Source organism: Hipposideros armiger, unplaced genomic scaffold, assembly GCF_001890085.2.
Source record: "Hipposideros armiger isolate ML-2016 unplaced genomic scaffold, ASM189008v1 scaffold_1151, whole genome shotgun sequence".
NCBI lineage: Eukaryota > Metazoa > Chordata > Mammalia > Chiroptera > Hipposideridae > Hipposideros > Hipposideros armiger.
The window spans coordinates 112,773-140,152 of record NW_017732501.1 but is presented as its reverse complement, the minus strand read 5'-3'; the positions used below and the strand labels follow the sequence as shown (position 1 = coordinate 140,152).

General features: G+C 47.2%; 2 protein-coding genes across 3 annotated transcripts in view; both read left to right on the top strand.

Annotated features, from left to right (window-relative positions):
- The first annotated feature begins 347 nt into the window (after positions 1-347).
- On the top strand, positions 348-7,187 carry CFP (complement factor properdin). The gene is made up of 9 exons (XM_019632529.1): positions 348-1,748; positions 1,836-1,986; positions 3,337-3,512; positions 3,960-4,130; positions 4,267-4,458; positions 4,649-4,822; positions 5,076-5,267; positions 5,416-5,527; positions 6,958-7,187. Exons 1-9 carry the CDS (start codon positions 1,676-1,678, stop codon positions 7,112-7,114), a joined length of 1,398 nt encoding a protein of 465 aa, XP_019488074.1. The 5' UTR covers positions 348-1,675; the 3' UTR covers positions 7,115-7,187.
- A 4,250-nt stretch (positions 7,188-11,437) lies between these two features.
- Positions 11,438-27,380, top strand: part of SYN1 (synapsin I) — a 45,191-nt gene continuing 29,248 nt past the window's right edge. For both annotated transcript variants that reach the window (XM_019632552.1, XM_019632551.1), the window contains exons 1-5: positions 11,438-12,068; positions 23,088-23,145; positions 23,248-23,339; positions 24,781-24,937; positions 25,112-25,201. In XM_019632552.1, the coding sequence (XP_019488097.1) occupies positions 11,692-12,068; positions 23,088-23,145; positions 23,248-23,339; positions 24,781-24,937; positions 25,112-25,201 (774 nt within the window). In that variant the 5' untranslated portion in view covers positions 11,438-11,691. The remainder of the gene's footprint in view (positions 12,069-23,087; positions 23,146-23,247; positions 23,340-24,780; positions 24,938-25,111; positions 25,202-27,380) is intronic.

Sequence of the window (27,380 nt, the reverse complement as noted above, 5' to 3'; positions counted from 1 at the left end):
TCCTTTTGTTCTTCAGTCTAGTTGTGGAGGATGTCGCTTCACTGGCCCAGGTTGGTATTGTGATCATAGCGCTCTTCCTGGCTGAGGCAGTCGGTCGCTGGCCATTTGACGGCCGCTCAAAGCAGTTCTCACTGGCTGCTGGCTGCTCACGCTGGCTACCGGCCACTCACGGTAGCTCAAGACAGCCCACTGCAGCTCTACGGCAGCCTACAACTCATGGCAGCCCAGCTCCAGGTGGAGCTGTTGTTCACCATCTTAGCGGTAGAGGGTGCAGCATCACTGGCCCATGTGGGATCCGAACTGGCAGCCCTGCTGCTCAGAGCACGCACTCCCAAGCCAACTCTTAACCAACAAGCCACTCGGCCGGCCCCAGAATGATGGTTCTTAAAGTGTGGTCCCCAGACCACAAGCATCACTGTAACCTAGGAACCTGTTAGAAATGCACATTCTTGAGCCCCACCCCACACCTACAGAATCAGAAATCAGAAATGGGGGTGCAGCCCAGCAATCTGTGATTTAACCAACCTTCCAGATGATTCTGATGCACAATAAGGTTTGAGAGCCACTGGTCTAGAGAGTGGCAGGGATGCTATACAAAAAGGGTAGTGGGGCAGGCCTCTGTGAGAGAGGTGACATTTATTATCTATCTCCTCTTTTAAAGCGTAAGCCTTGAAGGCCAGGATTTGGGGCTGTCTTGTTCTCTGCTCCATCTAACGCCGAGAACAGCATCTGGCACCCAATAGGTGCTCAATAAATGTTGAATAAATGTATTTAACAAACACAGACTATGTACTACATGCCAGGTACTGTGCTAAGGAGTTCAAAAAATCTTAACTCCCAATCTTCGCAACAAACCCTATGATGTAGGCTCAGGGATGTCACCTACCCACGTTACTCTGATAGAACGTGACCTGACCAGTTCCTTCCCAATCACCCCCTCCCCAGACACTGAAGATGTCCCCAGCAGGGCCCCCAGACTGGCTATTCACAGTTCACTCCTAAATCCTCCGCACACTCACTTCCCCTTCTCACTTCTCTTATGCTGACCTCCCTTCCGCTTGCTGACCACAGGGGACCTCCCTTTCAGGAAAGAGAGTGGGTTAAGTTAGGATGGAAGATGAAGCAATTGCCTCAAAGCCTGTTCCACCCCATGAGGATGAATGCACTGAGCATGCTACGCTCGTTTCAGCCTGTTCAACATCCCCATAAGGTTGACTCTGTCATGGTAGAGAGCGTGCATTTTACAGGTGAAGAAACAGCCTGGGAGAGGTTTAAGTGACTTGCCTAAGGTCACACAGCTAGAAAGTATGTCTTGCTCCAAATTCCTTGGCTCCATTTTCCCTCAGTAAGAATTTGTACAAAGAGCATTGATTGAGTGCTGAAGGGTTGCTAGGTGGGGCTTGGGGTGCTGGGGTTACAGTGATAAACACAACACAACCAAGAGTGAGACAGGAAGTAGGGAGGGGAGAGTAGAGGAGGTGGCACATGGGCAGAGGTGGCAAGGGAGAGATGGGAGCTGAAGAGGTCTGCCCGATGCTCTCCCCTCCCCCCAGCTGCCCTTTGCCCTCCCAGTTCTTCCTGCCCCTGGTTCCTCTTTTCCACCGACTCCCAGAACAGGTCAGCTCACATAAAGGCAGGTCTCCTCTCTGGTGGGGCTGCAGGGGCAGTGCTCAACATGCCCGCCCCGGCACATGCCTCTTGGTTACTGCTGCCACCACTACTGCTGCTGCTCACCTTGCCAGCCACAGGTGAGTGGGTGAGGGTCCAGCTGGCCCCCAGGGGTGCCCAGGCCCACCAGACCCTTGACCATGTCCCCCTACCCTACTCTGTTACAGGCTCAGACCCTGTACTCTGCTTTACCCAGTATGAGGAATTCTCGGGCAAGTGCAAGGGCCTCTTGGGGGGAGGTGTCCGTGTGGAAGACTGCTGTCTCAACACTGCCTACGCCTTCCAGGAGCCAGACAGCAAGCTCTGTCAGGCATGCAGGTTAGGGGGAGCTGGGGGTTAGGGGGAGGCAGGGAGGACTGTCTGTGGGGCAGCCCAGAACTGGACTCTTTCCTTCTCTGGAATTTCCAAGTGTGGCTCAGAAGCCCTGATCATGACCATAGCTCGGGGCTTCTCAGCCTCAGCTCTATTGACTTTTGGGGCCAGAAAATTGTTATCAAAGGGACTGGTCTGTGCATTGCAGGGTGATTTGTAGAATCCCTGACCTCCCACTAGATGCCAGTAGCAACTCCCTGCACCAGTTGTGACAACCAAAATGTCTCCAGACATTGCCAAATGTCCCCTGGGGTACAGAATCACCCCTGGTTGAGAACTGCCATAGCTTACATATACAGTAATACCTTGGTTTGCGAGCATAATTAGTTCCAGAAACAAACTACTCGTATTGCAAGACATCTCTCATTTACCAAGTTAAAATGTATTAGAAATGTTTGCTCGTCTTGTGGAACACTCGCAAACCACATTACTCGCAATCCAAGGTTTTACTGTACTGAGCATTTCTTGCATACTAGAAGCATTGTGGGTGGGGTGCAGCTCAAGTATTTCTGAAGGTGGCTCAAGTCCCCTAATTGTGATGACAGCTCGTAGTGAGTGCTTACTGTATACAGATGCATTGTGAAGATGGGAGAGTTTGGGGAATTCTGAGGGCAGCTCCAGGCCTCTAATTATGATGACACTTCACATCCATTGAGCACTTTCAGCATATGAGATGTATTTGCAGCATACCAGAGGTCGGGGGCAGCTGGAGGATTTCTGAGGGTAGCTCTAGTCTCCTAATCATGATGCCAGCTTACATGTATTGAGTGTTTACTGTATGCCAGACACATTTTCTAACCGCTTACTGTATATCCCAGATACACCATGAGGATGGGGAGCCTGGGCATCTTTTTGAAGGCAGCTCTGGGCCCCTCATCATGTCATCAGTTCACATCTATTTAACATTATGCTGTGCAGGGGTTGGGGATAGATCTGGGGTATTTCTTATGGGGTCTCTGAGCTCATTGGGATGATGGCTATTTATTAAGCACTTTCTGTTTGCATGATGGTGGCCTGACAGCAATTCTGGGCCCCTAGTCCTTATATTTGCTTACTGCACACCTGGCACTGTCCTTGGGGGGACTTCAAAGGGTAGCTCCAGGTCCCTGATCGTGAAGGTAAATGGTAAGTACTTGCTGTGTGCCCACCTCTCCCCATTCAGTCCCCCAACATCCCTAATAGGTATTCTCATCAATCCATTCCGCACACCCCTGCCTATGCCTGCCCATGCTCTACAGTCCCATACACCATCCTTGCCAACTCATGCCAGGATGGGACGCGTGCTACTCTCTGCAGGTCCCCACAATGGTCACCGTGGTCCCATTGGAGCCCCTGCTCAGTGACCTGCACTGAGGGCTCCCAGTTGCGGCACCGGCGCTGCATAGGCTTTGGCGGGAAGTGCTCTGAGAAGATGGAGCCTGGGACCCTCGAGTGGCAGCTACAGGCCTGTGAGGACCAGCCGTGCTGTCCTGGTGAGGAGGATTGGCCAGGCGAATGTGCACTGCCTGTTACCTGCACTGGGAACAATCAGGCCAGAGGCCCTGAGGGTGGGACTGTGCCTGATATTTGTGAGGCTCTAAGGTGGAAGCAAGTGGGGCTGGAGGAGAGTGGTGGGATGTGAGCTCGTAGGGGGTCTTGATCCTTGTGGGCCTTTTATTCTGAGTGATACGGGTTGTGGGCAGAGCATAAATGTGATCTGACTTGGGATGTGACCTCCTTGCTGTCAGGAGTACAGACTGTAGTAAGGGGTAAAGCAGAAGGACTAATGTGAACGTTACTGTAATCAGTTAAGCAATGATGGTGGAACAGGTGTGACAGGATGTGGGGATAAGATTAGGGGATGTGGGTTACATGAGGAAGCAGGGATCCCTAAATGACACCCCCACCTCCATCCTGTCCCCCTCTCATCTCTCCCACAGTGATAGGTGGCTGGTCTGACTGGGGGCCCTGGACGCCTTGCTCTGCCACCTGCTCCAAAGGGACCCGGACCCGTCAACGAAAATGTGATCGCCCCACCCCCAAGTGTGCAGGCCAGTGTCCAGGAGAGGCACAGGATTCACAGACCTGTGACACACAGCAGGTCTGCCCCAGTGAGTGAGGGCAACCACAGGGCACTGAAGCAGGTACCCAGCGTGGGTCTGCAGGTTACAGCAGGGAACTGCCAGGGTGGGAGGACTTCAGCACGCATGACCACAGTTGGCCTCCCCCTACCCCACCCCATCACAGCACATGGGGCCTGGGCTGCTTGGAGCCTCTGGGGTCCCTGCTCGGGCTCCTGCCAAGGTGGACCCAACGCACCTACGGAGAGACGAAGCCGCACGTGTTCTGCACCTGAGCCCTCCAAGAATCCTCCTGGGAAGCCATGCCCAGGGCTAGACTATGAACCGAGAGCCTGCAGAGGCCTGCCACCCTGCCCAGGTACAGAGGGATGAGGCTTCTGACACTCTGCTCTTGATTCAGGCACAGATGCTCTGCCATTTCAGGGGATAGAGATCTTAGACCATGTGACCATGGAGCTCTTTGATTGGGGGTGGTCTGCCTCAGAGATCTAAGGGCTGAGTGCGGAGATTGAGGTGGCCTTTCTCCTCACTCCTCTTTTCGCCAACAGTGGCTGGGGGCTGGGGACCATGGGGCCCAGTGAGCCCCTGTTCTGTGACCTGCGGCATGGGCCAGACTATGGATCGACGGACATGTGATCAACCTGTGCCCCAGCATGGAGGCCCCTTCTGTGCCGGTGATGCCACTCGGACCCACATCTGCAACACGGCTGTGCCCTGCCCTGGTCAGCACCTCACGATGCACCATTTCCATGCTTAAGCCCCCCCCCCCATCTTTGCTGCCCAGTTCATGCTGCTGATGCCTTGTTCCTGCCTCACATTCCTCCATTCCTGGCCCTGATGCCTTGGTTCTACCTCTGATCCCCCATTCCCACATCTGATCATCCCCACTCCCTCCCCCAGCCCTCATTCCTTCCTCTGAACCACCTTGCTGGCTCCCTTCTTTGGTGCGAGCCCCTGCTGCTCCTGTCTCTGCAGTGAACGGAGAGTGGGGGGCATGGGAGGAATGGAGCACCTGTGTCCGCCCAAAGATGAAACATATCAGCTGTGAGGAGATCCCAGGCCAGCAGTCACGCTTGAGGAGCTGCAAAGGCCGCAAGTTTGATGGACAGCGATGTGCTGGGGATTATCAGGATATCCGGCACTGCTACAACATCCAGCGCTGCCCCTGTGAGTGCCTCATGGACTATGCTGTGAGGGTGGGCAGCCCATGAAAAGACAGGTTTCTGACTCTGCTGTGGACCCCATGTCCCTACAGCCTCTCTCAGCACCCCAAGACCACTAATTCTGACTCTGTAAACCCCTCCTCTCATTGCAGGGAAAGGCTCGTGGTCAGAGTGGAGTACCTGGGGGCTGTGCAATCCCCCGTGTGGACCCAACCCCATCCGCACCCGCCAGCGCCTCTGCACGGCCACACTCCCCAACTTCTCGTGAGTGAGGGGCAGAGTGTACCGAGGAAGGGGTCATGATATTGCTGTCAGAAGTCAGAGTGGGAGAGTTGGCTACCCCCAACCAGGGTTTCCAGCACTGGGCCTAAGATACCTACCTGACTTGCCAAGTGCCATTTCCCAGCTGAAGGAAGAGGGGGGAAACTAAAGAAGAAGCTGCGAAAGAAGATAATGAGGGGAAAGTTAGCAGCCTCTGTGCACCTCAGTCACTCATCCAGTTACTCAGCCATTCTCCCATTCACTCGGTTCTTCACGTGTCCATTTGCTCTGCTCCCTTTGTTACATATGTTTTGATTTGCTCGTGCAGTCACTCAGTCACCTATGCCTCCATGGGTGACTTGATGACTCACTCAGCATCTCACTGCCCCAAGGCACTCTAAGGCCTTTTCAGCAGCAGTTGCAGGCGCACACACAACTCAGATCCCATGGATCTCCCGAGGGGTACAGGTTGGCAGGGCCCTGACAGAGAACATATGAGGTACAGTTGATATGTGGAAAAGGGACTGTCACCTCAACTTGGGTCTAGGAAGCTGATCAGGCTTCCCCTGGCAGGAACGGGTCAAGCCTGTGTGAGCAGAGTCCTGGACAGGTGATCAACTGCCCTAAGTGTTTCCCAGTGGCCAGGGTGGCCCAGGTGTTGGAGAGGGTTAAAACACCCACTCATCCCTTCCTTATTTCCTCATACATGAAGCTACTAGTTTAAGGGGCCTGTTCCCATCTCATGGAAGACCTACCATCTGGAAAGTGGCCTCCAGCTGTGGATTTCAGAATGGGTCATGAAGATGAGTTGGGGGTGTTAAGCGGAGGCATGAAGGACTTGACAGAGAGAGGGAATGAATGGAGAAAGGGCTTATTGAGAAAATCGGAATGGGAGTGAATGGAGGACTTGCCTAGTGGGAGAAATAACCCAGGCAAAGACCATTTTAGACATGGGATTGAGTCTGGATAAAGTGGGAGAAAGAGATAGAGATTGCCTTGCGACAGGGATTTGGGCCCAACAACAAGACCTTGAATGCCAGGGCAAAGCATTTGGTTTTGTTCCAGTGGGCAATGGGGAGAGATGTAAAGGGTTTTGGCTGTAAGAGAAGGTAGCTCATGTCAATTAGTAACACACATCAGCATTTGTTGAGCATTTACTATGTACCAGACACCACCCTGAGCACTTTACCTGAATTAACTCATTTATCCTCACTCAGCCTGATGAAGTGGATTATTTATTATTATTATTATTATTTATATTATTCCCATTTTTCAGATGCAGGAAAGTGAGACACAGGGAAGATAAAGAAATTGCCCAATATCTCACAGCTAAAAATAGTGTGGGGCACACAGTAGGCACTCAGTAAGAGTTTGTTGAATGCGTTCTTGCCTTCTCTGAGCTTCTCCCCTCCATTCCCCCCCTACCGCCTCAGGCCCACCGTTACCATGGTCGAAGGTCAAGGTGAGAAGAATGTGACCTTCTGGGGAAAACCATCAGCATTATGCGAGGTGCTGCAGGGGCAGAAGGTGGTGGTGGAGGAGAATCGGCCATGTCTACATACACCTGCCTGCAAAGACCCTGAAGATTAGAAGCTCTAACGCCTCTCTTCCACTCTGACCCCCTGACCTCCCAGAACTCAATAAACCAGCCTCTTCCCCAAGAGTAGGATGATAGCATCTTCTAGGCCAAAGGGCACAGCACCAGCAAAGTCACAGTGGCCTGTTGTGGAAAACAGAAATTTCCACTGTGGCTACAGTTTGGCAGGAGTGAAGGCGAGTATTCGTCCCTTCCCTTCACTGCTGCTGGAGCCCCAGTGTCTGCCCCCGACCCCTGACCCACCCCACCCCACAGTGCCTGGGGCCACCCAGCAGATTCCTCTGCAGAACTCCATGTTAAGGGTTTCCTATTTGGCTACTCACCAGGGCAGGCACTTTCTGATTGGCCAGTGTGCTTGTTATCCATTTGTCCATCTCCCCACCTCCTAAAGCTCCCTAGGTTCCCACCCGCCAGAACCTCTCTGCTGGCGAATGCCACATCAATCTTGAGGTGATTGGGGTGGGCGGTCAGCTGCTCTGCAAGCACCTGCACTCACCCACTCCCAACAGCCCAGCTCCAACGCTGCCATTAGCTGGGACAAACAACAGCTGGGTGTGTGTGTGTGTGTGGACGGGCGTGAGGAAGTGCCTATGAGGTGCTCTAAGAGAAGCTGGAGTCAGCATCTGCCAGGAGGAGGCCAGACAATCCCAGACACAGATTCCTGTTAGCATTTTTTCATTCATTCAACACTTATTAGCGTCTACTGTATACTAGAGCTAAGTCTGGGCATCTGGGTTGGAGGAGGGCTGGTAGAAGTTGAGGACATCTGAGTGAGGGAACAGACTCAGTAGGTGATCCTTTAAATATTCAACACTTATCAACATCTACTGTATACCAACAATAGTCTTGGATATCATGGGGGATAGGGAAGAAGAGGAGTCAGTGGTATGTGTCTCCACATTGAAGAGAACAAACCCAGACACTAGTGCTCTTAGCATTTGGTCATTCATTTAGCACTTGAATGCTGGACCCCTTGTAATGAGACAAAGCACAAGAATCATCATAATTGTGATAATAGCTAATACTTAGTACTTACTTTGTGCCTGGTAGTGTTTTAGGCCTCCATAGCATGAATTCATTTAATCCACCATGAACCTATGAGGATCAGTAACATTCCCATTTACCAAGGAGGAAACAGACACAAAAGGTAATAGGCTGGACATTTCTGAAGCACCATGTCAGGAGCAGAGTTTAGGACTTAGTGCTGTGAGTGGAGGGGCACCTCTGTGTGGGAGGGTTCAGATGGGAGATTTGTGATACCTAGAGTCTGTCAGGGTGCTCAATTTCTCTAGGTTGATTTTCCCTTGTGTAAAATGGTCCAGTTGATGGGCTGAGATGAAGACGAAATTGATGAATATTTGGTCATCTTGGAAGGAATAAGCCAAAGAGAGGTTCTGGTTGCTACTATAGAGTATGAGAGAGGAAGTGTTTACAAGACAGTGGAAGTTTGTGTGCATCATGCAGCACATACCCTTATGCATGTGTGATATGCAGACCTATGGGTCTGTACAAGAATTAAGGATATATTGAGTGTGTGCAGTGTGAAGTTGCAACCGTGTGTGCACCACAACAATGTGCGAGTTATGGGGGGGGGGTGTACACATGCACATTAAGGCAACATGGATATGTGTGTGTTATAAACATAGGTACAATACCGACTACAAACATGACATGGGTTTCAAAGTCGTTTACCAGTGCACAACAAAGGAAAGCATTTTTGGAGCCTCTTCTGTACACTCATTCCTGCTGAAGAAGATGGAGACAGTACAGAGGAGCCTTACATCTGCCTCAAGAAGTTGAGACACTTCTGGGGGAAATCCTCATTCTTCTGCAAAACAATCCACAAAAAATTAATTCCTGGAAATTGAGCCACCTAGTGAACGGGAGTGACACTGGGGTCCACAAGTACTAGGAACCTGGAAATGGGGCACCTAGGAAGAAGCAGTCTAGCGACAGATTCCTGAGCATCCAGAAAAGTCTGTAGACCTGCAGTAGCTCCTGGCCCCTAGAAAAGACACCATGGGTCCAGCACTGCTTGTTTGTTTCAGTTACCTAGCAAAAAACAAGAGCACGTACTTGGAACGTTGGGAAATACCCAATTCGTGGGGAGTTTCCCATGTGGGGAATGCTGGGATATGGAACGCCAGAGAGGGCATCCAGGAGACAGGGGAAAGGAATGGCCAAAGCAAAGGCCTAGAGGTTTCACTGAAGCTGGCTGGGATGGAAGAGGGAGGAGAGGATGGTTTGGAAGTATTTGACTTGACTGAGAGCCTAGGGAAAGGGGGGATGGAATCTGAGTCCTGGGGTAGGGGTCTCCCCGGAGACCTTGGTCAAAGATGATCTCTGAGAGAGAGGAAAAGGACATTCCTGGCAGAAGTCACAGCACATGCAAGGATAGAGGTGATCTCTCCCCCACCTACACCCCACACACACACACACACACACACACCCCACCTTAGAGGTGAGTCAGGTGATCATTTTTATTTTTTTATTTTAAAAGAAATTTTATTGGGCAACAGTGGGTTTTTCCAGGACCCATCAGCTCTAAGTCAAGTAGCTGTATTCAATCTAGTTGTGGAGGGTGCAGCTCCTTGGCCCATGTGGGAATCAAACTGGCATCCTTGGTGTTACGAGCCTGCACTCTAACCACCTGAGCTAACTGGCCGCCCCTAGGTGATCATTTTTAGTTTGAAGACAGGCATTCTGACTTCAGACCCCACACCATTACTACCTTGTTTAAACAGGCCATCGAGTTGATGAATTAAGAGTGGACACATTAATAAGTGGATGATTCACCTGAAAATCCTGCAGGCAGAAGAGACTCCAAATCTGCCTACTTCTTGCCATATCTTCTCCCTCACTTGGTCTACCATCATCGCTCACTATGCCCACAAGGCCCTGCTCAATCCAGTCCCTGCTAGACTCTCTGGCCCCATCTCCTGCCACAATCCCCTTCTCTCAATTTGCTCCAGCCACACTGGCACCTTGTCTGGCACATTCTTAAAAAGAAAAAATGTGTGAATCACAAATTGAACGAATTGGAATTCTCAGGTTCCTTCATCTATAAAATGGAAATGATATTACCCACCCCATAGTATTGTTGTGAGGCCTAGGTGAGACAATACATGTCTCAAAACAGCTCTGTTAAGCATTGGGTACAACCAATCAACAAATGATTATTTTAAAATGGATTTGTGCTTTCATTGTAGTCAGGATCTCATAGGAGCTGACAGAATGGCTTTCACAGCCCACCTCCACCCGAACTATAAAAGTCATTTGCTCATGTGGCAAATATTATTTGGCACCAACTGTGTGCATACCATAGGACGAGTCTGCCTCTGCCTGTAGAAAGCTCTCTGGTACAGGGGGAGACAGCCATGGGCACTAATGATACCAGGTGGCTATCCTGGTTTTTGGCAGATGGATGGGGGCGTACAGACCGAGTATGTATGTTGCGGGGGATAGATGGACACGCATCAGGGCTAGAGCTTCAGGGAACGTGCCCATGTGGCTGATCTGTTTGTCCATCATTGTCCGGGTATGCATTTTATCTGGGCGTGCATACTCGTGTGAGTTTCCCAATGTGTTGGTGTGGTGCCCGTGTGCGTGTAGGCATATACACGTGCGTGTGTGCATGCATGTCTATGTGTGTTACCCTGGGCTTGGGTGTGTATAGATACCTAGATTAGTGTGTCTTCTCTGTCTCTACATGCCTCCGTGTGTTTCCTTATTTTTGTGTGTGTCATTCCCTGAGTGTCGCCGGCCCCTTGGGGCAAGGGAGTGCACTCCGCCCAAGTGTCCAACTCCACCTGTCTGATGCTGTCTACGCCACCCCCGCTTGCCTCTCTGCCTAGCTGAGCCTGTGTAGAAGTGGGAAACTGATCTCCCCGCAGAGTACTGCGTGTGACCCCCACCCCTCGCCGTGAGGGAGTTATTTCTGTACTTTTGTGTCTCTATGTGTGCCTCCATTCCCACCCCCCACATGCCTTCTGTGGTGAATATCAACACTGGAAACCAACTATCTGCGGAGGGTCCTGCATATGCGACTGGGTGTGAAGACCAGGATGAAGTGGGGTGGACGGCTTGCCTGACCTCCCACCCCAACCCTTCGGACAAGCACCCACCCCGCCCCCACTCCCCAAATTGCGCATCCCCAATCGAAGGGGGGAGGGGAACAAGATGCGGCGTGGCGCGTGCGCACTGCCGCCTTCAGCACCGCGGACAGCGCCTTCGCCCCCGCCAGCCAGCGCGCGCCACCGCCGCCCCAGCACTGAAGGCGCGCTGACGTCACTCGCCATTCCTCCGCAAACTCCCCTTCCCGGTCGCCTTGGTCGCGTCCACGCCGCCGCCGGCCCTGCCGGACTGCACCACGCGGGGCATGAGATAGGGGCGCACGGGCGCGACCATCCGCGCTGCGGCGGCCGCGACTCAGCGCTGCCTCAGTCTGCAGCGGGCAGCGAAAGAGTCGCGTCGTGCCTGAGAGCGCAGCTGTGCTCCTGGGCCCGGTGCGGTCCGCCCCCGCGGCTCCTGACCAGACTGCTCCTAGGACCCCCTGCCCCGCGCCGCAGCCATGAACTACCTGCGGCGCCGCCTGTCGGACAGCAACTTCATGGCCAATCTGCCAAATGGGTACATGACAGACCTGCAACGCCCGCAGCCGACCCCGCCACCACCTGCTGCCCCCAGCCCCGGAGCCACGCCCGGTCCCGTGACCGCCACTGCCGAAAGGGCCTCTGCGGCCGCCCCTGTGGCCTCTCCGGCCGCCCCTAGCCCAGGGTCCTCGGGGGGCGGTGGCTTCTTCTCGTCGCTGTCCAACGCTGTCAAGCAGACCACTGCGGCCGCGGCCGCTACCTTTAGCGAGCAGGTGGGCGGCGGCTCTGGGGGCGCGGGCCGTGGGGGCGCCGCCGCTAGGGTGCTGCTGGTCATCGACGAGCCCCACACCGACTGGTAAGCCACTGCCCCGGATGTCACTCCATGGGCCTGGGTCCCCAGATGGTTCCGTGACGAGCAATTATCGAGCACCACTTGTGTGCCTGGCGCCTGACCCTCCTCGCCCAAGCCCTTTTCCTTTAAATTATTGTGCTGGGCGCTTCCTGTGTACCCCGCCCTTACTCCACCCCAGGCCTCCTCTATCCATACAGAGAGCAGTTATGGGGCACCTGCTGTGTACCTCCTTCCCAAAATCCTTGGCTTCAATGTGTCGTGTGAACATTTGAGAGCCGAATGTGCCCTGCCCCCCAACCCTCGCACCGAAGGCCTTATTTATCCTCTAATGGATCTCGTGAGCATGTATCAAGTACCTGCAGTATGCCTCCACAGGAGCCCTTCTCCAAGGCCTTTGGCTTCCATGAATTTTGTGAACATTCATTGAGATCTTGACATGTGTCTTGTCCCCCTCGACCCTTGCCCTAAGGTCTCTCTAATAGATCTTGTGAGCATGTATCCAGAGTGAGCTGTGTGCCCCACCCCAGCCCTCTCCTCAAAGACCTTTAAAACTGTTCAGTGAACTTTTGAGTGCCTGCTGTGTATCCCACCTCAGCTTCTCACTAAAAGTGTTGCCTTTAATGGATCCTGTGAGCCCTCATTGAATGGCTTCTGTGTGCCCCAACTCCAGACCCCCTCTCCAAGAGCCTATTTCTCCAAAGAACCTAGAAAGCATGTATTAAGTGCTTGGTGTGTGCCCAATCCCCAAACTCCCTTTTCAAACATATCATTTTCCTCAAATGAACATGTTTTAACCATCTGTGTGTGACTCATCCTCAGACTCTCTCCCCAGAATCCTTTTCCTACAGTGGATCTAGAAGGCATTTATTAAGTGCCTCCTTTATCCCCCATTCTCAAGCTACTTCTTCAAAGACCTTTCCTTTGGTGGACCCACCTAGCACTTGTCAACTGCCTACTATGTGAGCCTTATCTAAAGACTCTTATCTCCAGTGTAGTCAGCAAACATTTATTTAGCGCCTTCTATTTACCCCGTCCCCAAACCCTTTCCCCAGTGCCTTTTCCTCCAGTGGCTTCAGTTTGCATGTATTGAGCACCCTCTGCATGATCCAAACGTAGACCCTCTCCATAAAGGCATTTGCCTCCAATTAATACAGTTAATCAGATATCTAGCACTTGCTATGTGTACTATTTCAATCCCTCTTTCCAAAGACCTTTTCTTTTTAATAACTCCTTGGAGCATTTGTGGAGCACCTGCTTTGTGCCTGATTCTGTGCCTTCTCCACAAAAGCCTTTCCTCCCATGGAAGGAGGATCAAGCTTACATAGATCAAGTTTCTGCATCCCCACTCCCCTTCCCCAAAAGACTTCCCCCAATGGGCCCAGTGATTGTATGCCCATCCCTAGCCCTCCCACCCCCACCCCTCAAAGACCTTTCCTCTTAATGGATTCAGTGTGCATTTACACCTTGTCTGCCAGGTGCTCAATTCTAATCACCTTCCTCCAAAGGCCCTTCCCTCTGATGGGTTCTGTGAGCATTTATGGAGTGCCTTCTGTGTGCTCTGTGTTCACTCTTCCTCCCCAAAGTGCTTTTCTTCCAGTGGATCCAGCAAGCATGTATGCAGTACCTATTGTGTGTAGGGAGTATACCCCCCTACATTACCCCTAGGAGAACCTGCATCAATCATAAAGCGTCTCCCCAGGGTCCTTGATAAGTCCAGAGCCCAAGTTATAAGGGTTACCCCTTTCCTACTCCCTTCAGTGTCCTTAGGATTCCCTCTCCCAAGTACTTCAAATGGCCTTTCTTCTATTTAAGCCACTAAACACTTTTTGAGCACCTACTAACTATAGAAGAGCCATTCCAAGTCTGGAAGTTCTGCCCCTATCTCAAGAGCTCCCTCCCCAGGGGTCTATTTCAGCCTAAATTTATTGAGTACCAGCTGTTTACTAGTTAGATAACCTCTCCCCTCCAGGAGCCCTTACCCAGCATCTTTTCTCTCTTTTCAGTGCCATTTATTCATTTTACAGATATTAATTGCATACTTTTCATGTGTAAGAGAGTGGGAGACATTTATTATGCACTACTATATACTAGGAAGACCCCTCCTTCAGTTTTTCTTCCTTCCAATCCTAATCACCAGCTGGATTCTCTATACCTTTTCCTCCATTTAACGCCACAATTGTTTAGTGAACACTTACTGTATACTACTAAAAACCCCATATTCAATGCCTCTTCTCCCCCTTTTGTAGCCCTAATCCCCCTTCAACAGTCTTCACCCTGCCTTCCACACTACACAATCCTAAAAGCTCATAATATGCATCTACTGTATTCAGGCCAGGTCCCCTCCCCTATTCAGATGGCTATCTTCCCAACTGCTCCTTCCCCCCAATTAACCCAATGAGCATTTATTAATCTCTTAGTGTATTCTGTTCAAACGGCCACATTCCCATCCCTGCATCAGATCCTCCATCCAGTCTTTTCTTCATCATTCCATAAAGCATTTGCTGAATACATGGTATAATTCCTTCACCAACACCCACTCGCACAGATGCTGTCTTCCTGGCTAAATTTGCTTCCCTGAAGTCAACAAACCTTTATGAGGCCCCTCTGAATATTGGTAACCATCATCTTTTAGACGCCATCTCCACTCTGACCCTCCAAGCAGGTTCTTTGCTGCTTTTCCCTTTATTCCAACAAGCATTTATTATCTACTGAATATTGACAAGACCCTTCCCCTTCCCATAATCATAACTCCAGTGTTTTCCTTTTTTTTTCTAACTTGTCCAGCAAGCAGTTATTGAGAACCTGCTGAATTCAGTGAAAGATTCTTCCTTCCCCTTCTTCCTTATAGAAGCAGCCCTCCTCCTTTATCCCAGCAGCTGCTCGTCTTTTCTTTCAGTCAATTTAGCAAATATTTATTTAGTGTCTACTATAGGTGGGGTAGGATGGATAAAGGGAGAGAGCTTATATATATATATATATATATATATATATATATATATATATATATATATATATATATATATATATATATATATCAGCTCAGTGTCAGGAACAGAGACCTCTGCGTCACCAATTTGCAGACATTCAGAACTATGCAAGTTTTAGGGATCTCAGCCTGGAAAAAAGGAGGAGTTGTGTAAACTTGAAAAAAATTGTACACATAAAGTCTGACGCCTTTCCCACCAAATCTCATTGTCATTCCTTTCTGGGTCTCAAGTCCTCTGTGATTTAAAGTTGCAAACTGAATTGAGACTCATCTCCCATTTTTAGAGATAATTTAGTCCAGTGTTTTTCAAACTGTGGGACATCTATTGGTTTGTGACCAGCATTTCATTTTCTTAATGAAGTAGGATGAATGAAAATAGAAAATAATGGAATATATTGCACATAATAAATGGAGTTATTATTTAGCAAAACTGTTACTCCAATATGAAATATAATCAGTAATGTATGTCATCTATTATATATGACATATACTAATAATACATTTATTATATAATGGGTTTACAGTATATAATACATATGTGTGTATGTTTTGCTTCATGAAATGGAATAAAATAGAACAGGAAATTTCAGACTCTATTGCACGTAGTAAGGGTAATTATTTACTGAAACTTTCATTCTAATAATATATGTACATTTAAATACATTCTACTATACATTCTAGATACATCTACACATAATATGTAACATACAATATATTGTATGTTATATATTATATAAGACATTCTATATTATATTATCCAATAATGTATTTGCTGTATAACATATACGTGTCTTATATAATATATATTATATATGTAGGGTGGGTTCTTATGTAAATATGTATATGGCGGGTTATATAAACTATATTTCTTATTGTGGCTTCTTTTCTGAGACTTCCCTGGAAGCAGACCTTGAGAATCAGAGATTTGCCTGCAGATTTCTTGGGGAGAGCTCTGGGGAACACCTGTTGTGGGGGAGGAATGGGAGAAGCAAGAGTTGGCAGAGGGAAAGGCTGAGCTATAATGCAGCCACAACAGAGGCCTCAGCCAATCCTCTGGGGAGCTCTGGAGCTGGGATGACCCTCCAGAGCTATCTCAATGGAGGTGGGGTGGCCAGGCTTCTGAATTCCTGCATCAGTCAGTCATCGACTACTGGCTCTCCCCTGGGAGGAGGAGCAATCTTGGGGAAGGCAGATTAGAGCTGCAGAGGGCAATTCCCAAGGAGGGACAACAGCTGTTCCAAGAAGCTGGGGGACAGATGTGAAGGCCTGGGAAGAGGGGTGAGGATCTGGGTGGAGTATACAGTTCACCCCTTGTACTGCTCAGATTCACTCGCTTCTTAGAGTACATTCACCCCATCTGGGAACAGCATTTCCAGGATTGTTATTGGCCTTGTTTTCTGAGGGAAACTTGAAAAAGCATGGTTAGTGAGATGAACTAGAGCCTCCATTGCTACAGTTGATACATGTGGCATAAATAAATAATATGTGTTGTTTCCTTCTATACATTCTAGATTCCCCTCACCCTCAGCTAGTACCTCTCTTGGTCTCGGTGGCTTACCCGGTGCATGATCCATCCCCTCATCCTTGAGAGCTCCCTGAGCCCTTGGTCCCCACGCTGTCCTCAGGCTGTGCTGCTATACTTGTCCATTTGCTATCAAAGTTGAACAAGGAGTACCAACACATGCCCAAGCAGATCACCCGGGTGCCTCCCTGCCCCCGTTGTGTAACAGCAGCCTTGCCCCCTCCTGAAGATCAGGGTCATGTACCCCTGCCAAGCAAGTGACTTTCCTTCATGTCCATTGGTTTGCGAAACCTGAACTGTCCAGGTAGCAGTCAAAGCTTAGAATGTAATGGGATTCTTGCTGTGTCCCCTGGTGGCAGTGTTTCCCCTTGGAGAACCAGGACCTCTAACCTTGTAGAGCCCTGAGGGAACAGAAAGCACACATTCCAGAAGTGGATCATTGGGATTGATGGTAAGCTGGGCTACTCCTACTTTCACTTCTGGGTTCCCAGACCCCTGTATGCATATTCTACCAATTAGAAACACAGCACAAACGATAGTCATTGATTTAGGGTATGTACTGGGTTTTGGAGGATGGTGCTCCATTCTTGCACAGTATCACCTCCAAGCTGGGGTCTTAGCTGTGGCTACAGCAAGTTGTTCCATCACTCTGCCAGGCCAGCAGCTTCTGGGTGGTGTGGTATATAACATCACCAGTTGATTCCACGGTCGTGGGCCCACTTTTGTATCTCTTTTGCTGTTTGATGCAGTGTTATATGGGATCCCACATTAGTGGATCGAATACTGTGTAAGCCCTTGGACAGCGATGCTCGCTAAGGTCCTGCAGTTAGGAAAGGAAAATCCATGTATTGAATATTCCAGTCAAAATTAATAATTACTCTTTTCAGGGTGGAAGGGGTCCAACACAGTCAGCTTGCCACAAAGTAGCTGGTTGGTCTTTATGAGGGATAGTGCTGTGTCAGGGACTCAGTATTGGTCTCTGTTACTGGCAGGTTGGACATTCAGCAATAATTCTGTAGGCCCCACATAGAGTCCCTATCTCGGTTATTCTTGCCACTTCATACATGTGCCCATCTGCCAGCACTGGGATGACTGATTCAAAAGGCTGGCTGACGTCATCTGGCTAACTCATTCTGTCTACATGGTTGCTTACTGCCACTTCCATGGTGGATGCTGTCTGGTGGGTGTTAACACACAATACAAAGAGATTTGCTTCTCACTCCACTTTATTTCCACTCCTATATGTCCACCCATATTTTTTTGTCCCAGACCTCCTTGTTCCAATCTTCCAATATTTTTTCTTCAAGGCCTCTGACTAATCAGCCAAGCCATTCACCACTGCACATCAGTGAACATATATTCTAATCTTGGGCCACTTCTTTTTCTCCACAAAGTAGGTGACCAGGTGTACAGCCCAAAGCTTTGCCCATTGGGAGCTCTGCCACTATTTTCAAGGCCACTCCAAGTGGGCCTATAGTGCAGCCACTGTCTGTTTTTGGCTTCCACCCACATACCAAGACAACCCATTTGTGAAGCAAGCTTAGGCATTTTCTCCCTTCATCTGCTGGTTGTAAGGAGTCCCCTTAGTGAGCTAAGGGAGGCATTAGCGCAACAGTTTGGATGACATGGGCATCTGGGTTACCTGTTCAGGCAGCTTGGTTGGTTCTACTTGGTCCCAATTCTAGCTGCTGGACCTATGTGACTTTATTACTTGGCAGGCATGGCACAACCGAGTTTGTAATGGGCACTTCTAGATGGACAGTTACTCGGTACCCCACAGTCAAGCATTCTGTCTCTATCAGGGCCCAGTACTGCACCAGAATTTGTTTCTCAAAAGGCATGTAATTCTCTACTGCAGATGGCATGGCCTTGCTCCAGAGCCCCAGGGACGTCCCACTTGAGCTTCCCATAAGCTCCACACTGCATCTTTTCCCACTATTGACACCTCCACTATCACAGGATCTGCCGGATCCTATGGCCTGAGTGGCAGTGGCAGGACTGCTTGCACCGCAGCCTGGACCTGCTGCAGAGCCCTTTTCTGTTCTGACTCCCACTCAGGGCTGGCAGTCTTACATGTCACCTGCAATATGGGTCAGAGTAGTATTTCCAGATGTGTAATATGCTGCCTTCAGGACCTGAAGAGGCATACCAGGTGGTGTTCTTTTTCCTCATTGTGGTAGGTGCAAGATGCAATGCATTGCCCTATTATTTGGACCGCTATCCTGGCATGCCTTGGACCACTGAATCCCTAAAAATTTTACTAATGTGGCAGGCCCCTGAGTCTTTGTAGGTTTTATCTCGCACCCTCTGGAGTGCATGTGTCTTATCAAGGCAATGTACTAACCATCTCTTGCTTATCTTGCCAAATCAATATGATGCAATCAATATAGTAATACAATGTGATTTTCTGTGGGATGCCCAGATGGTCCAGGTCCCTTTGGACTATATGATGACACAGGGTAATAAAGATAACATAGCCCTTCGGCAAGACCATCAATGAATACCATTGTCAATCCTTCTGTGAGTGTAAAACATTTCTGATCCTCTTTTCTGATCAGAATGGAAATGAATGCATTCACTAACTCAGTGGCCACCTGCTGTGCCTGAGGGCTTCTTAATCTGTTCTAGCAATGACAGCATGTCCAGTACAGTAGCTGCAGTCAGGGCTACTACTTGGTTGAGTTTGCAGTAGTCTACAAACATTCTCCAGGATCCATCCAGCCTCCTCAGGGGTCAAACTAGTTAATTCATTGGAGATATGATGGGACTAACACTGCTACCTCCTTTAGATCTTTGAGTGGCACTAATTTCCACCATCACCCCTAGAATAGATACAATATTGTCTTTGATTCCCTGTTTGGATCGGAAAAGGGGGGTGTAATTTCAGAGGCATCCATTTGGACTTCCCTACTACAATATTTCTTACCCACAGACCAAATAACCCATGTCAGGGTTCTGACAACTACAGATATATCCATTCCAATTAGGCATTTGTGAACTGGGGAAGTGACCACCAGATGGATCTGTGGATGCAATGCAACCACTGTGAGCAGAACCTGGGCCAGGAATTCACTTATTACCTACTACCACTGCACTCTTCAACATGGCTGGTGCCACTCTCACCAGCAAGTTTTTTATTGATTTTGTAAGTTGGGTATATCCTCTGGGCCCTCCCATAGAACATAGTCAACTGGTGGGTTTTCCAGACTTTAGTAGAATATCTACTCTAACATTTCTGCTTCTCTGGCCCTTTTATCCTTTTCTCCATAGTCTACCATGGAAGTTATGGCATTTCTGCTTCACTTGGTGTGAGCCATTGTTTTCTCCAAGTTTCCATAAGCCACCCAGCAGTGTATCAGTAACATCTCCTAGAGTCATTTCCAGGGCTTTAAGTTTTGTGTCCTGGGAGAGGGCTCCAACTTCATGTTCCACCCCCTTGATTCATCATCCTCAGGATCCAGTCTTATGCATACTTTCCCAGCTCCTGCCAAAACACATTAGCCAGACTCTTCAGGTTCTGTGTATTGTTCCTTTCCTTCCTTTGCAAGCTTACAGCCTCTCCAGTCATGTTGTGCAAGGATTTGACCCTGGTTATTGGGGAATAAGATGAGGTGGGGAAGAGGGTAGATTCTTCTCACAGGGGCAAGCATTGTTTGATAAGTCACCTGCTTCATTCGAGGCATCTGCATTATCTTTAAGCAGAGAGAAGGTCTATATTCTAACAAGGAGGAGTGGGCTACTTCTGTAGGTGAACCTGTAAGTTCAAGGTGTTACATGCATCTTCCCATATATCCCCATTCTAAGTCTCAGGGCCCTAATCCTGTCCTATTACGGCCCTGAGTATGGCATAGGAGATGTGCTGGGTGTGAGAATTCAACCTTCTCTGAAGTTCTACTACATTTACAATTAAGTCCTAAGCCTGTTCCTCCCCTCTGACTACCCTCTGGTTGTAGAAGCTTGGAGTTTCCTTAAATGCATCCAAGGAGGTCCTCTGGCTTTTAAATTTTTCTTTGAGTTGGTGATGATTCACCCTGAGCATATCAGATCTTTCTTCAGCTAATCAATGGTGTTTATTGAATACTCACCCAAGCCTGGTTACCATTTCCCTCACACCTTTCAAGTACCAGGGATATTTTACCTGCTACTGCATTCCTCTCCACCAGTATCTCATTACAGTCCACCATCAGTAAAAGTTACTGCTGCTCCAAAACCGCAGGGGCCAGCACTGTAATTTTCCCACTTGGGAGAATAAACTCCACACTGCATCTTTTCCCACTACTGACACCTCCAGTGTCATGGACTCTGCCAGATCTTATGGTTCAAGTGGCATTCTGCTTGCATCACAGCCCAGATCTGCTACAGAGCACGTTGTGTCGCTACAGCATGTCAGGGGCTATCTGTGCCCCACCCCCCAACAAATGATGGCTCCTCTGCTTGTCTGCTGCTGCTGGGCGACTCAGATCTAGAATGGCATTAGGGTCTTCTTTGTAGTTTGACTTCTCCAGACCACTGTTTTAGGTTGGGTTCTCTAAAAACAGTTTTGAAATGGAGTTGCATGTAGGAGGCTTATCGGGGAGTGTCTTTGGTATCAACACCTGTAAGGAGGGCAGGGTTGGGCAGAAGCTGGTCCGTGATGCGGTTGCATCAGAGGCCTCAGTTGTTCCTAGGGGTATCTCTGGGGCTGGGATGGTCCTTCAGAATCAGCCTATATTGAGGCAAAGAGGCTGGCCTTTGTACTCACTCAGACCAGATAGAAGCCATGGGCTGCCCAAAGTACATGTAACCTTGGCCAAGGCAGTTCCCTGTGACGTAAGACAATTCCCAGTGGGACACAGCTGTGAGCTGTCAACAGCTGATATTCAGGGTGCATTGGCCCCAGAGAGGAGATCTGAACAGAGCACCACAGTACCCACTACACGTATGGTCAAAAAAGTTTGAAAAATTGTGATACAATCTACATTCATCTTCATTTTTTTAAAAGATTTTACTGGGGAATTTGGGGGAGGGAACAGCATTGTGGAATCAGGGAAGGGGAATAGACAAGTTGCTGTCCTTTTGTTCTTCAGTTTAGTTGTGGAGGATGTCGCTTCACTGGCCCATGTTGGTATTGTGATCATTGCGCTCTTCCCAGCTGAGGCAAGTCAGTCGCAGGCCTTTGGACAGCCACTCACGGTAGCTTACGGCAGCCCACTGCATCCCCACTGCAGCCTACACTGTCGCCGGTGACTCACAGCAGCCCAGCTCCAAGTCAAGCTGTTGTTCACCATCTTAGCTGTAAAGCGTGCAGCGTCACTGGCCCTCATGTGGGATCCAAACCGGAGCCCTGCTGCTCAGAGCTAGCGTCCCAAGCCAGCTCTTAACCAACACGCCACTCAGCCGGTCCTCATCTTCATTTTATAAATGAAAAAAATGCACAGTCATAAGAAAGATTATCTTCCAACACTTGTGAGGGGTCAGAGTCAGTAATGGAGTGTGTGTGTGTGTGTGTGTGAGAGAGAGAGAGAGAGAGAGAGAGAGAGAGAGAGAGAGAGAGAGGAAGAGAAAGAGAAGGAAATAACTGTGCTTGAGGTCTTTTGGGTATATCAGTCAAGTCAGTAGGGCCCCTTTGTGCTCTGTGTGTGTGTGTGTGTCAGAGACCCTGATTGTGTGCATGAAGGTGACCCCAGGAGTGGCTTCTCCCCTCATCCCCTTCTATGAGAAAACTGATTGGAGATGAACTTCTGTCTGTGAGGAAACCTGTCAGATAGGAATCCTTGGCCTGGCGGAAGATGCCACTGGAAACCTGGTCCTGCTGGGGATGGGCCCAGGGACAGTGACATAGCAGTTAGTGATGTGCCCACTGTTGCCCCTACTCCTCTCCTTCCTATGGCTTCCCCCCCTCCTCAATTGCATTCCTCCCCACTCCCATTATTGCTGGCTCTGGCCTCTGTGGAACCACCACCAGCCTGCGCCCCTTAATCTGCTCGTCTTTTTCTGATACCCATGCCCACCCATGGCTGTTGTGTTCCTCGCAGCACAAAACCTCACATGGCAAATGTGCTCCTCCTTGGGAAAGGGCCAGAGAGCAGAGAGATGCTTCAGGCCACACAAGCAGACACAGGCACTGAGACATACCCAGACACACTTCATACACATGTATTCTGTAAGGTTCTTTGACATTTACAAACCTTCATGCAATTTCAAAGTATGTTACAGTTTACAAAGCATCCCTCATTTTCCAAAGCTTTCCAAGAACATTATGATACTTTGGGAAATGCCTGCTCTCTGGGGTTTAAGGACTTATTTTAAAGCGTGCAATGGCCTTTGACATTTACACACCTCCACAAGGATTACTTTATTGGTTCTTTATTACTCACAAAGTACTGTTTGAGTTTTTCAAAGTATTTCAACAATCATAAATCACTTTATGGTTTCTCTAGTGGCACTGCAGGGGCAAAGTGGTCAAAGGGCTGGCCTGGGTTCTGTCTTCCTGAGATTTGAGCATTGATGGATGCGCTCTGCTTTTCCTCTCCAGGGCGAAATACTTCAAAGGGAAAAAGATCCATGGAGAAATTGACATTAAAGTAGAACAGGTTAGTTGGGGCAGGTGGACTTGGGGGTCAACTGTCCACATTGCAAACTGAGTGGTCATTTTTGTGTGATGTGAGTGAATCACCGATGTTTTTCCTTTCCAGGCTGAATTCTCTGATCTCAACCTCGTGGCTCATGCCAATGGTGGATTCTCTGTGGACATGGAAGTTCTTCGGAATGGAGTGAAGGTTGTGCGGTGAGTATAAAAAGGGTAACGTGGTGTTATGAGAGAGGCACAAGGACTCCCTTAGAGTTGAGGGAGACTCCCCACCTCCTCACCCATCCTTCTGTGAGCAAGAACTTAGGCACATTACAATGGAATGTTTTTCAGCCATGAGAGAGAAGGAAATCCTGCCATTTGCGACAACACGGTAGACCTTGAGGACACTATGTTAAGTGAGATAAATTAAACAGAGAAAGACAAATACTGCACGATGTCACTTATATGTGAAATCTTTAAAAAGCCAAACTCATAAAAACAGAGAGTAGAATGGTGGTTACCAGGGCCTGGGGGTTAGAAGAATAGGAGAGATGTGTTTAAGGGCACATAAATGGAAGATAAATAATCCTGGAGATCTAATGCACAGTATAGTGAATATAGATAATAATATTGTATCATAATGATCAAACTTGCTTAGAGGCTAGATCTCAACTATTCCTGCCACAAAAAAGAAATGATACTTATATGACATGATAGATAATGCTAACTAATGCTACAATGGCAGTCACATTACAATATATAAATGTATCAAATGAACATGTCGCACACCTTAAACTTACACAATGTTATCTGTCAAATATATTTCAATTTAAGAAAAAGAATTTAGGTACAGAATGTGGAAGATAGTTTCTCTTCTGAAGAAAAGGATCCCAGCAGACCACGAGCCAAACTTTTCAGTTATTAATTCAACAAACATTTCTTGAACATCTACTGTATGCCAGGTGCTGCTCTCAGCATTTTACATTCAACAAACATTTGTTGAGCGAGCGTGTATACTCCAGGAGCTGTTCTACATGCTGAGAACCTGGCAGTGAACAAAACAAACCCCCCAAAAGACAAAAAAAACCCACAAAGCCCTCTGTCCTCATGAAACTTACCATTCTACCATGGGATACATACAATAGAATAAATAAAAGAATGCAAAAGTGCTAAAAAAAAATACATAGCAGCAAAGGGATGTAGGGATTTTGGCTGGTAGAGGGGTCTGCAATTGGGATAAGGTAGACCTGTAGCGTAAGAGACATTTGAGTAGAGCTACATTCAGATATCTCGGGGGGAATGTTTCAGGCAGAAGGAACAGCCCCTGTAGAGGCCCCAAGGCTGGAATTTCTTCTGGGCAGCATCCTTTGAGGACAGCTAGTAGTCTGAGAGAGCTGACTAGATAAGCTGCAATCTGACCTTGTTGAGGAGAGGAGCAGATAGGAAAGGCTTAAGGGGGTAGGGGTCACCAGCAGGGGAAAGGGTAGAAAGGGTGCTTGTGGCAAGGGGGGGGGGGACCAGCTTGTGCGTATGTGCTGAAGTGAAAAACCACTTTTTAATTTCTAGGATCCGTGGAGATTTAGAAACTTGGTCTTTGTTCAAAGGGTGGTGGGAAGTTTCTAGGGGGACCTTCAACACTCTTACCCCTGAACCCCAGGTCTCTGAAGCCAGACTTTGTGCTGATTCGTCAGCATGCCTTCAGCATGGCACGGAATGGAGACTACCGCAGTTTGGTCATTGGGCTGCAGTATGCCGGAATCCCCAGCGTTAACTCTTTGCATTCTGTCTACAACTTCTGTGACAAGCCCTGGGTGGTAAGTGACAGGAAGGATGCTACTGGCAGAGGGAATATCTCATGCATGCATGTGGGAGCTCCAAATCACTGTGATTCTGGGGAACTGAGGAAATTTGGAAGCTTGGAGTCCCGGTTTGGAGACTCCCTCTAGGTGAAGGACTTGCTAACCTTTACTCTCTCCTGGCTCTTATAGTTTGCCCAGATGGTTCGGCTGCACAAGAAACTGGGGACAGAGGAATTCCCTCTAATCGATCAGACCTTCTATCCCAATCACAAAGAGATGGTGAGTCTGGGGGAAGTAGAGTGGGCAGAAGGGAAAAGTGTCATGCCTGCTGCAATAGTATTGCCAATGGATGTGTTGCCAATGGTATACAATCAGAGAGTACAGCTGGCATGTGCTTGCAGAGGGTGAAGTTGCTTTGGGAAGGGCTTATTAATACCATGAATTTACTTATGTGATTACAAGTGTGATTTAAATCATTAATCCTATTATATACAGTATATATTTCTAATGTAAATTAGCAGAACTAATATAATGAATCATATTATATTACATATAGAAATCAAATCATTGTCACTAACATTATCAAATATTTCTCTTGATAGAAATGTTACCACTGTCTCAAATTAGGATTGGCAATATTATCAAGAACAATGTTATAAATTAAATTGCTTACAAATAGCAATTAAATTGTAGGTTACTATTGGGTTGTCTGAAAAGTCATGATGTATTTTTTCTATGTTTTTCATTGCAAAAATGTGTCATGACTTTTCCGACAGCCCAACATTATTGTATCATAAAATATAATCACTAATATTACAAATTATCACCAATACTGCAAATTTTTGTTATTGATATAAATTATAAGTAACAATGTTATGAATTCAATATAGTTCCCAATAGAAATTGAATAAACATTACTAGTATCATCAAAGATTATAACTATTATTACAAATTATTATCACTATTACAAATTATAAATTAATATAAATTATAAGTCCCTGTTTTGAATTATATTATACTTAATAATAGAAATTGTATTATCATTACTAATATCATCAATAGTATAACTAACGTTACTATTTATTACCAGTGTTAACAAATCAAGATTATCAATATAAGTGATTAGTACCTGTGTTGTGAATTAAGTTATAATTACTAAAAGAAATTAAACTATTAGTAAGACATTGTAAAACATTGTTAGAAATTATTGCCAATGTTACAAATTAATATTACTAATATTAATTATGGGTAAGTATGTTATGAATTATCTTATAGTTACTAATAGAAATCGTTATTAATATGGTTAACATTCCAATTGTAATTATAATGATTACTAATATTAAAGTTATGATTACTAATATAAATTATGAGTACCACAGTTATGAATCAAATTTTAGTTACAAATAGAAATGGAATCACCATTACTAATGCCATCAAATTTTACTACTAATTTAAATTTTTTTAACAATGTTACAAATTATGTTTACTTATATAAATAATCATCACCAGCTTTATGAGTTAAATTACAATTAAGTATTAATATTGACCCAACATTAGCAACTTTTTAAATAACATTGGTACTAATATTAAAAATTCTTATCTATATTATAAATTATGGTCACTGATATAAATTTGCAGTGTTATGAATTAAGTTTACTTACAGATGAAGATCAAGCGATTAGTTTTTAGGAAACCAAATATGTTTATCATTATTATTATTCCACATTATTTGAGAGATAGCATAGCTGACGGTGATTAAAAGCATGAACTCTGTACCCAGAATTTCTGCACTGGAATCCTAGCTCCACAACTTAATAGCTTTTTAACAGGAAACATCACTTAAATGCTTTGTGCCTCACTTTACTCATTTGCAAAATGTAGGTAAGAATGGTTCTTGCTCATAGAATTGGTATGAGAATTAAATTATTTAATGAGTGAAAGTGATTAAAACAGTGCATCTGGAATATATTAACTGCTACCTGTTCCCTTCTATTCCTAGTTCGTTGAATGTTTTTATCATGAGGGGATGTTGGACTTTGTTAAATGCTTTTTCTATGTTTATTGATATGATCAAGTGGGTTTTGTCCTTTATTCTATGAATATGGTGTATTACATTAATTGATTTTCATGTAAGTTGAGCCACACTTGCATTCCGGATCCTATTTGATCTGATGTATGATCCTTTTTATATGTTGTGGGGTTCAGTTTGTTAGTATTTGTTGAGTATTATGGTATCTATAATCATAAGGCATATTGGTCTGTAGTTTTTCTACGTTGTCTTTGTCTGGTTTGGGTATCAGAGTAGAATGAGATGGACAGTGTTTCCTTATCTTCTATTTTTGGGAAGAGTTTGTGAAAGATTGGTGTTAATTCTTTTTTTTTTTTAAAGATTTTTATTGGGGAATTGGGGGGATGGGAACAGTGCTGGGGAATTGGGGGAAGGGGAACAGACAAGTTG